The 11,485-nt window shown below is 34.7% G+C and overlaps 1 protein-coding gene across 1 annotated transcript; it reads left to right on the top strand.

Moving 5' to 3' along the window:
* Positions 1 to 774: 774 nt before the first annotated feature.
* Positions 775 to 11,199, top strand: PTGFR (prostaglandin F receptor). The gene is made up of 2 exons (XM_070939439.1): positions 775 to 1,551; positions 10,891 to 11,199. Exons 1-2 carry the CDS (start codon positions 775 to 777, stop codon positions 11,197 to 11,199), a joined length of 1,086 nt encoding a protein of 361 aa, XP_070795540.1.
* Positions 11,200 to 11,485: the final 286 nt, after the last annotated feature.

Here is an 11,485-nt window from a genome sequence, read left to right as displayed (position 1 = left end):
TTCTCTGGAAGGGCTGAGGAAAAGAGTCTGTTCACACTTTATTCTGTTTTACTTGATTATCTCTTAAACTTGGGCAGTGGAAGTGCTATCTTTTGTGTGTGTGTATGTATGTATGTATGTATGTGTCTATCATCTATCCATCTATCTACCTATCTACCTATCTACCTATCTACCTACCTACCTACCTACCTACCTACCTACCTACCTACCATCTATCTCTATCTCCTGTGTTATTGCCAATGATGTATGTGAGTGAAAATTGATTGATGAGATTATAGCAAAGGTAAAGTGGAAAAGACTGACCCCCCCCCGACAATCAAATTCCACAACATAAAAAAATTACTACAACAGTGCATGAAGCTATATAATACACTCTTAATTATATAATTTAAAAAGGAAAGCTGTATCAGATAATGGATATGTATTTTGGAACAAATGTTCTTGAATATTGATAATTTAATATCCCATTAGTGTTTATGCTAACATTTTAAATTTTTCAAATTTTAAACATTCCCCTTTTTACTTTTTTTTCCTGCTTTGTACTAACTTAATTGTTCTATTATATTATCATTTTTATACTTTGTTAATTGTATTCTCTACACTGGTGTTTCTGCATATTCATCTACATTATGCCTGTCTTTGTATCAGAAGTGAGTAAGATTAAATGTATAATATTATTTATTGTATTTAAACAGTTTCTTTTACTGTATTACAGATGCCTGATGATTTCCTGGCCACTAAGATGTTTTGAATGTTGAAATTCTCTTTCTAACAATGAATGGTTCACAATCATCATCCTTGTCTGGAATTTCTACTTGTGGTGGAGAAAAACGCTTCAATGTATTATTTTCTGCCATCTTCATGACTGTTGGGATTTTATCCAATAGCCTTGCAATAGTAATTCTCATGAAGGCATATAAGAGGTTTAGGCAGAAATCAAAAGCATTGTTTTTGTTTTTTGCTAGTAGCTTGGTTATCACAGACATGTTGGGCCATCTCATCGTTGGAACTATTGCAGTATTCGTATATGCAAATGAAAAAAAATGGAAAAAATTTGATCCATCAGAAAAGATATTTTGCAACTTTTTTGGTAACTGCATGGTGTTCTTTGGACTTTATCCTCTTTTTCTGGGCAGTGTGATGGCTGTGGAACGCTGCATTGGAGTGACAAAGCCAATATTTCATTCAACAAAAATGACTTTTAACCATGTAAAAATGATATTGACTATGGTGTGTCTTTTTGCTATTTTCATAGCTTTGCTGCCAATACTGACATCAAAGAAGTATACAATTCAAGCATCAAAAACCTGGTGCTTCTATCAAACAGAGAAAATTCAAGATTGGGAAGATAGATTTTACCTCTTACTTTTTTCATGTTTGGGTTTGCTGGCCCTTGTTATTTCACTTTTGTGCAATGCTGTGACAGGAATTACACTTTTAAGAGTCAAATTTAAGAGTCAACATAGACAGGGCAGATCTCATCATTTTGAAATGATCATTCAGCTCTTGGGTATAATGTTTGTCTCTTGCATTTGCTGGACTCCTTTCCTGGTAAGATCTTAACCACTCAACCACTTCCATTCTCATGTTATAGATTGCTTATCTTGTTCTAGGATAATATCTTAAGATCTTGGGTGGAATATAATGATACAGACATTTTCTAGATGAGGGTGGAAGCTGACTAATATGTCAAGCTTTCACAGGATGGTTTAATGGAAGTTATGGTTTCTTTTGTTTTTCTTTTTTATCTTGAAAACCAATTCCTTAGATAATGGGACTTACAGTGTCACAGGAAAGAGTATTATATAAAAATGTAGAATATTTACCAAAGCAGTGGATGCAGACAGTGAATTGCATCACAGCTTTGCTTTGAAGGGCTGTTCTATTTGAAGATGTAATGAAATAATGTGCCCCTTCAAAGATCTACAGCAATATTGTAAAGCAGTTGTAAAGTTTTTTTTTCCCTATCAAAGCAAAACCAAAATACAAGTGGCTACTTTGTATTTTGAATGTAAATCCACCCATACCTTAAGTTTGTACTTACCACTAAAGTGTTTACTACATGGCTTCTTCCCCAATATTTAAATATGATGATTAGAGGACTAGAGTGAATGGTTGTAAGAACTGGGTGTTCCTAGTGTAATGAAGGAAAAAGACTGGGGTGACATGATATCAGTCTACCAGTATTTGAGTGGCAGTCAGAAAGAAGACGGGGGGCAATCTATTCTCCAAAGCATCTGAGGGCAAGACAAGAGGTTAAAGATGGAAATTTACAAAGAGAGAACCAAGCTAGAACTAAGAAGAAATTTCCTGTTTTAGTCAGTAAAACAGGTTGTCTTCAGAAGTTGTGGGTGCATCATCACTGGAAGTTTTTAAGAAGAGTTTGGACAGCCATTTGTCCAGAATGATATAGAGCGAACCTTTTCGGTACTGAGTGCCCAAACTGGAACATGCATATGCACATGTGTGCTGGGGCTCTGGAAACCCGAAGACCAGGTGGCCGGTGCACATGTGTGCACTGGCCTTTGGGTCTTTGGGTCTTTGGGTTTAGTCTTCACATGCACTGAAGAAGAGTGAAGAAGAACCAGAAGAGCAACTGGCAACAGTGTGAGTGCCCAGAGATAGAGCTCTGTGTGCCACCTCTGGCACGTGTGCCATAGGTTCGCCATCACGGATATAGGGTCTCTTGCTCAAGCAGAAGGTTGGAGTAGTAGACCTCCAAGATTCCTTCCAACTTTGTTATTCTGTTATTTGTTATTTATAGGTAACAAATTATAAAATATGAGGCAGACATTCAGTCTAGTCTTCTGTGAAGAAGGCATTTTGTTAGCTTGATTCAAATATCACAGCAAACTATGTTTAAAATAGCTTGTGCTAATCAGAATCTATTTTATTTGGATCTGTCTTAGCACGATCTAAGAAGCATATAAGGTTTATTCAACAAATCATGGGTAAGGGAAATCATGACTGCATGAGCTTTAAACCAAAGAAACTGTTTTCTTAGGTTTGAAGCCCACTGTTTTTATTGTAAATTTGTTGCTTTTTTGTACTTGGTTACAGAATGATAAAAGCCTAAAAACTGCAATAGCAAAAATGCACAGGAAGCACATTTAAAATCATAGTTTGTTAACTTTGTATGCTTGGAATCAATTCATGCAGTGGGCCCCTAACCATGGATTGGCCTAATATTTGAATGGCCATTATTTTCTTAAATATGGAAGGGCTGTAATTTAGTAGCACTTTACACCAACGGAGATGGGTGGTAAATAAATAAATAAATAATAAATAAATAAATAGTAAACATAATGACTATTTTCAAATTCCATGAAATATGTGAAAAAAATTAATTTTAATTCAAATGTATAAATGATTCTCATTCTCTTTTACTGTTTAACACTATAGTGTTTTCTGACTATAAACTATAGTTTCATCAGCTAAAGGGTTTTCTTTTATTTATTCCAAGAAGAATCACATGCTCTTCCTGAATAAATATGATATGGAATATTTTAAGACATTTCGGATAGGTACTTGAGACAAATTAGGCATAGAGTTTAATGTTACTTAATGTTACTTACTTACTTTAATGTTACTTACGTAATGTTAGTTACATTAGTTATGGAAAAACATCTGGTACTTTGGAATCATTAGGGAATTGGTATTGTAGGAAGTTATTATCTTAAATTGCACCTCCTTGTTTGTTTTAATTAAAATAAAAATAATCTAGCACTGTTTACATTTTTGGAGAATAATGCACTATAGATCGACATTCGGTGTTTAAATATTAAGCCATAAGGTGCATTAGAAATTCAATACTACTGAATCAATGAGGACTGGATAATAATAAAAACCTCCTAAGTCAGCAGTAATTTATTTTTATCATCAGTGTGGATGAGGGTACATCATAAACAGTGTCTTTAAAGAATGTTCAGCAAAAAAAGAGTGATAAAAAGAAGCAATAAGTTTGTACTTAGAAAAATTTGCCTGATAGCACCAAGTGGAAAGAATGTCCTGTTAAACTTTTTACAAGTCTATCCACACAACATTATTATGATATGAATTAACTGTATGGAAACAGCAATCCTATGCAGCATAAATGGAAATACACAAGATGTTTGATTAAAGAGAGCATAAAATATTTCATTGTTCAGTATTTCATGATAATTTTAAACTTCTTAAATCATCACACTACAGTACTTTAATCATTCTTACTGAGGCTAATGAGAGTTCAGCCTAGGTCATAATGACAGAAATGCAAAAGTCACAATTATAATAGAAGTTTCACTTATAATAGAATTACCTATCTAATAAATTATAGCTGCTTTATAAAAACAGTTTTCTTTGGAAATCAGTTAATATTGTATAATGCAGAGATATGCATTCAAGGGTTAATCTACATGTAGCATCAGGCATATGAAAATTAAGCATGTTCCAGCTGGATCAATCACAATAAGTAAAGTTGTTTTACATAATAAGGTATTAATACCCACTGTTACACTTTTAGCTTGAAATGACTAACTGGAAAAATAATTGAGTACCGGTAATTCCATGCTAGGTTTAAAAATCAAATTTTAATCCTGATTACATTATTACAGTAACTGATTCAGGATCCTTTTCTGTTACCTAGTTATGAGCAATCCCGCTCTATAATTCTTTTATCATGAACAGATTATTAAGTATTTCTATATGTAGATACATTTGGTCATAATCCAATAGCAGTTTGCAAGTACAGCAGTACCATAATGCATTGGACCTCTTAAATTCAAAAGGCCTAGCCCACTTAATAGAAAGTAGAGTACTTTATATGGGAAAAAGTACTGAACATAATTATCCTGTAATTGGAGGAAAACGACATGAGTTCTATTTGTAGATGGACTTATCTGATTTCTCAATACTTAGAATACTTGATTTACAACTTGTTATCCTGATGTTTTTTTTATGGATTTCATAAAGCATAGTCTGCTTTCATATTTAAGATTTCATTATATTTTTCTGATATTTTTTTAAAAATAATCCTGTTTTTTTTCCTCCAATAGCATTATTTCATTCTTCATTTTACATGTCTTTTTTTCCCTATCCCACAAATATATTAAACTAACTTTGCTTTACAGTTAGTTACATTTTTCCAAGTTATTCTTTAGGCAACTGAAGCCTTTATTGAAAATTTCTATTCCTTTAAAAACTTGAGTAGAAAATATAATCAGTAGAAAAAATATCTTTCCCATTAGATGTTTTCTTACTTTGTTACTTGCAGTAACTCAAGAGCACTTATAGAGAATCACATTTCATTCAGACAGGAAGAGATAATAATGCAAAAGTCTGTGTATCTGTGGGAAAAAAAGAAAGTATTTGAAGAAACATCTTCAATGCAGCTCTTCTGTAAAATTAAGAAAAAAGGAAAGGAAAAAATATTAATTTGATATTAAAAAAAAGTCTTAAAAGTAGTCACCACTATTCTTATTTCTTCAGCTGCCTGCTTCAGTTTAATATTTCCCGAAAGAACCTCATTAGGTGCTTTCAAAAGAAAAGTGAACTCTTTTAGGAAGAGGTTTTTTCCTGTCAATACTCCACAGGATCTGACACTTTCTTCTTAATATTTTTAAAGATAACTATCATTGACGTACCCTTATTACTTTTCACACTTTGTTTGCTTCACATCTTGGTAGAAAAAGGAAGTCTCTTGATTATCAATTCCATTAGAAGATTTTAAATACTGAATTTAATATTTTAAATACTGAATACGACCAAATACTTTCTTTAATCATGTATGGAACACATTCTCTAATAAGTAGATAATTCTTTAATAATTTTTGCTAATGCATAAATATTGCTTCTGAATTCGTTTCGGGCTTTTTGTACCTTTCAGGCTCATCTGGTATCATGTAACTAGTAATAATTTCCTTCCTATGAACTGGCAGTAATTATTTCTGCCATTTTTCATTCTGCCTCACACTTCGATCATAGTTAAGTTAATAAGCTTATGTGAACAGTTTTCTAAAATGTCTTACAGACAAATTACTTTGGTGGACTTAGTGAAACTATATAATTTTTAATCTTTGGTGGACCTGAAACTAACTCTCTCTCTTTTGAATGTCAAAAAAACAAAAAAAAACAAAAATGTTTTGGGAGAACATGGCTGAGTATTTGCTTATGAAATCTGTGGATTTAAAGTGTTTGTTGCTTAGAGCAAAGCCTTATTCATATTATCAGTGATTTATCCCCAGTGCCCAAAGGGTAGTGGGGAATAATTATTTCCATTCATTAATTGCATGTTATCATCTTCTTAGATGTAAAATCTTTTTTTTTCCACATTTGGATGGTATAGAGCAGGAGTCCCTGATCTCAGTCCGTGGACCAGCACTGGTCCACGGCATGCCAGAAACCGGTCCATACAAACATGGGAAGCCCCATCTACAGGATGCAGGCAGCACGCAAAACCATGGTCTCTCTGGTCCACGGAAAAAACCTTTCTTCATGGAATTGGTTCCTGGTGCCTCAAAGGTTGGGGGCCACTGGTATAGAGATGTTGAGCCATTTGTGAACACTGGATTCTGGGTATTTGTATGAGTTGTGAATTGCTTCGATTTATACAAATACTAGCAGAGATTGTAAATTGTATTGTATAATTACAATTGCATTGTAAATTTTATATAAGAATGCACATCCTATGCATATAAAGATAATTTGGCCAACCATTTTTAATGAAAATAATGAAAATCACTGATTTGCTTATGCCCTTAATAGTTATTATTGTTGTTGTTATGGATATAGTTATTTTTTAAATAGGCAAATTACAGGGAATTATATTCACTATAATTTTCATTGTATAATTTATAATTATACAATTGTATATAATTTACAATTATACAATTGTATATAATTTACAATCCCACAACAGTTTCCTTTAAAAATGTTACTCTGTCTCACCATAACAGACCTATTAATATTAATACAGTGCAATGTTTTTAAGAGTATGGTTCAAAATCAATGGCGCAATAAAACTCAAAAGAAGAGCCTATCACTTCTAATCTCTCTCCCAAATCAACAGCATAAAACATGATGAAATTAAGAAATGATAATGTATCCCCTTATCAGCAACTCTTTGATTATCTGCAATGCTATGCAGTGGTGGGATGACTTCCAATTGGCAAGAACTTCTGCCTTATTCTCCCTCCTATTTCTATGTTTCCCTTCTAAAAAGCAAGATGCTTTTGCACATTGACTTCTGCCCTCTATTCTTTCCGGTCAAACAATAACTAGTTGGCTCCACAAAAAGCAAAAGTGTCAAGAAAAAGAAGGATAGGAAAAAGGATTAAGTGCTAGCTGCTAGTCCTATTTTGGGTGGTCCCTCATTGAGTAGTTGTAGGATCAATGCCACCAGCAGGTATTCTACACATAGCCATGAAAATGATGAAACTTGCAGCCATACTGAGGGGATCTCAGTCTGGGTGTGTTCCAGGATACACCCATGAAATCAGATGCCTAGATTTTAATGTTTTAAGACTATATAGCTAAAATTTGCCTGTCACTTGTTCTTGTTGCTTTGGATATCAGATATAGCCTGTGATATATGACTTAATTGCATCCTCTTTGGATGAATCAATGTGTTCTATAGTGGGATATAGAACTTCAGAATTCTTTGGTAAAGTGGCTTAGATGTTGACATCTCTATTGTACAATATTTCAGTATACTCTTTTTGTTTTGTTTTGTTTTGTTTTGTTTGATCTTCTTTGAAATTGATACCATGTGTCCATTGTTATTCTTTACCATATCAGTTTGAGGTTGGAAACTTCTTTCATCTTGAGGATCCTTTGGAAAAAAATCTTTGTTTTTCTATGCCTTTTCAATCTTTGGTATCTGTAGAGATGTTGTAATACTGCTTGAGACTTTTAGCAGTTGTCTGAATTAAGACCGCTAATTTTATAGATAATTTATTATGAGGAAAAATAGTAATCTTTTTAGTTAAATTTATTTATTTATTTTTATTTATTTGTTTCCATTTCTATACCGCCCTTCTCCAAATAGGACTCAGGGCGGTGAACAGCCAAAGTAAAAAACAGAGCATACAAAATTTAAAAAACAGTATTAAAATAATTAAATATTTTGGCCGTAAATTAAAACAACCCAATTTAAAATCAATTTAAAATTTAACTCAAGCCAGCACAGCTAGTTGAAATAAATAGGTTTTCAGGCCCGACGAAAAATAGGTTTTCAGGCCTGACGAAAAATCCGGAGCGAAGGTTGGAGACTGGATGATAGTTAGCCAAGACAGCCGGATCCAGAGAGGGCTTCTTGAGGAGGGGCCTCACAACCGCTTCTTTCAAAGCAGCCGGCAGGACCCCCTCACTCAAAGAAGCGTTAACAATCTTCTGGAGCCAGCCTCGTGTCACCTCCCGGGAAGCCAGTACCAACCAGGAGGGACACGGGTCCAATAAACATGTGGTCGCGTTCAGCTGTCCCAGGACCCTGTCCATGTCCTTGGGAGCCACAGGATCGAACTCCCCCCAGATAACACTCTCAAGACCTGCCTCAGTCATCCCGTCTGGACATACCCAGTCAGAGGCCAGCCCTTCCCGAATCTGAGCGATTTTGTCATACAGATACTGCACAAAGTCCTCAGCTTGGCCCTGCAAGGGGTCATCCCGCACCTCCAGATGGAGGAGGGAGGGGGTCACCCTAAACAGGGCGGCCGGCCGATTATCTGATGACGCTATAAGAGCGGCAAAATAGCTAGATTTCGCCACTTTTATCGCCACTAGGTAGGTCTTAATATGAGACCTCACCAGTGTTCGGTCGGATTCGGAGCGGCTGGTCCTCCAACTACTCTCCAGGCGTCTTTTCCGGTGCTTCATCTCCCTAAGCTCCTCGGAGAACCAAGGAGCTAGGTGAGTTCGGTGCCAAGTCAGAGGCCGCAAAGGCACGACACGGTCCAAGGCCCCGGCAGCCACACTATCCCAGGCGGCCACCAGGTCCTCAGCCGAGTCATGAGCCAGAGTCTCAGGAAATGGCCCAAGCTCCATCTGGAACCTATCAGGGTCCATCAGGCGCCTGGGGCGGAACCACCTGGTCGGTCCCGCCTCCCTGCGGCGGGGTGCAGCGGTTAGAAAGTGCAACTGCACTTTCACTGCAAAGAATGTAGTGCAATTGGGAGCTAGATAACCATTCTTCCTTACAATTCTGTTTATTATAATTCAATGGGAGAGTCCTTCTTTTAGATCCTATGGAGGTTCAGTTATTTGGATTATGTGAAAGTACCTCCTGTGGGGTAACTTTGCTATCTCTATGTAAATACTGGTCATCATAGCTGTTTACCATCATGCAAAATACAAATTACTGAGCTAAATACTACAACCAGGCATGTTTATATTAATTTTTATTTTGCATGCCTTTAATTTTCTAGACTTATTTCCAAATAATTTTAAAAGTAAAATTTAAATTTATCTCTCTAGATTATTTATTTTAATAGATACATATGCATTTTAGGAACATTTTATTTATATTGTTAAACATTTTATATAATCATCAATTTTAATTTCTTTGTGGTAGGCTTTTTGGCTCTGTATGATATCTTCAATCATAGGACTCTAAAACTTCATCCAAAACCATAGAGAGTAAGGAAGATGACCTTGATGGAAATATTCAGGAACCATGATCTAGGCCAGGGGTGGCAAACTTGTGTTGTCAAGGCAGCGTCACGTGATATATTGCGACTTTCCCCCCTTCACTAAACTGGATGTGGGGATGGCCAGCATGTGACGCATCTGGCCCGTGGACCGCAAGTTTGACAGCCCTGATCTGGGCAAAAGGGGTTGAAACATTTTTTTAAGTTGAGAAGAATGACAAAAAGTGGCTCAGGTAGATGCCTTCCTACAGCACAATCACTTGCAAGACTTTGTTATTATAACCAATCTCAGTAAAAGTAGTTTTAGCTATTCTGCAGAATTGATTTTCTTTTCTGGTTTACCTAGTGGGAGTGACACATAATAACTTCTTATATATTCAGAACATGTGTTAAATTCTTATACATGCTTACATCATATTGGTGATATCTATTTAGAACATCATAAATTAACATAAAAGTTAAATCCAAAATATTTCTTTGGCAGTAGAGAAGATAATACTTATCCTTTCCCAGTACTAAAAACCTAGAGTGTTGGAAGTTGACTGCTATTACTGATGGTAATATCTTCTCACCTCCACACAAGGAGAACCAGAACTCCAGAAAGGCCAACTGGTATTTAGCTGTGCTTATAAACGCACGGAATGATAATTTCCAGATATTATGTGGAATAGCTGGAAAATACCATTTCTACTTATGAAGTTTTTCAAACTATTTTCTATGTTTCCAGTGGCCTGACTCTAATCTTTATGCTTTTCAGAAGTATATAATTATTTACTTATAATAATCTATCATTGTGTAGATTTGATGCAAAAAAAGTACAAATTGAGAAAAATGGCATTTGCAAATAACTTCAAATAAACAAAATGGAAAAAATTATAAGAAAGAATAATGTAGAAGTTAAGAGTAAATAATATTGATATAATAAGGGTCAGAATTAGAAATGATCACAAAAGATAATTATAGGAACATAATTCAGCTATGTAAGCAACACTATACTATATTAACTTTTCTTCATCTGATACTAATTTCTAAGCAATATGATCTCTTTTCAAAAAGAGATTTTGACTCCTTATGATATCAACTTTAATTTTTAATGGATTAATTTTCAATCCACGATGGTTCAAATCCAGAACCAGCTTTATAAAAATATTCAGATATTCAGTAATTCCTATTTTACTGTTAAACCAAATTACATGTATTATTGTTAAAAATAGTAATATATTTTTGACTTTTTTTTCTGATGAATAATACAACTTATTTCATTTTGTAGGTAATCATGGCCATTATTGGAATAAATGGAAATACCTCCCATAAAACAGTACCCTGTGAAACTATAATTTTTGCTCTTCGAATGGCAACATGTAACCAAATATTGGATCCATGGGTATATATTCTTTTGAGAAAAGCTGTTCTTAAAAAATTGTATGAGATTGCTAGAAGATTTTGTGGAGTACACCTCGTTAATTTGTCTACATGGGAACTCAGTTCCATTAAAAATTCTTTAAAAGTGGCAGCAATTTCAGATTCACCAATTAGTTCTAAGCTGACAAACCAACAAATCAGTATAAAAGTACCATAAAACGAAGCACAGAAAATGATGAAAGTAAAGGTTTGTTGTGTACATTAAAACCCAAGAAGTGCTCCAATTATAGATATGTCTCAATCTGGAATTGCTACTACAGGATATTTGACTTGTGAATATAAAAAAAATATTTTTATTGGACATGACCAGCCACATCTAGTGCCAAATACAGGTAGTTCTGGATTTACAACAGTTTGTTTAGTGACTGTTCAAGTTACAACGGCACTGAAAAATGTGATTTATGACCATTTTTCATAGCAACAGCACTTAGATTTATATACCG

The sequence above is a fragment of the Pituophis catenifer genome, unplaced genomic scaffold (genome assembly GCF_029215685.1).
Source record: "Pituophis catenifer annectens isolate HBS135680 unplaced genomic scaffold, rPitCat1.0.hap2 SCAF_3, whole genome shotgun sequence".
In the NCBI taxonomy this organism is placed as follows: Eukaryota; Metazoa; Chordata; class Lepidosauria; order Squamata; family Colubridae; genus Pituophis; species Pituophis catenifer.
This window is presented reverse-complemented; position numbering and strand designations above follow the sequence as displayed.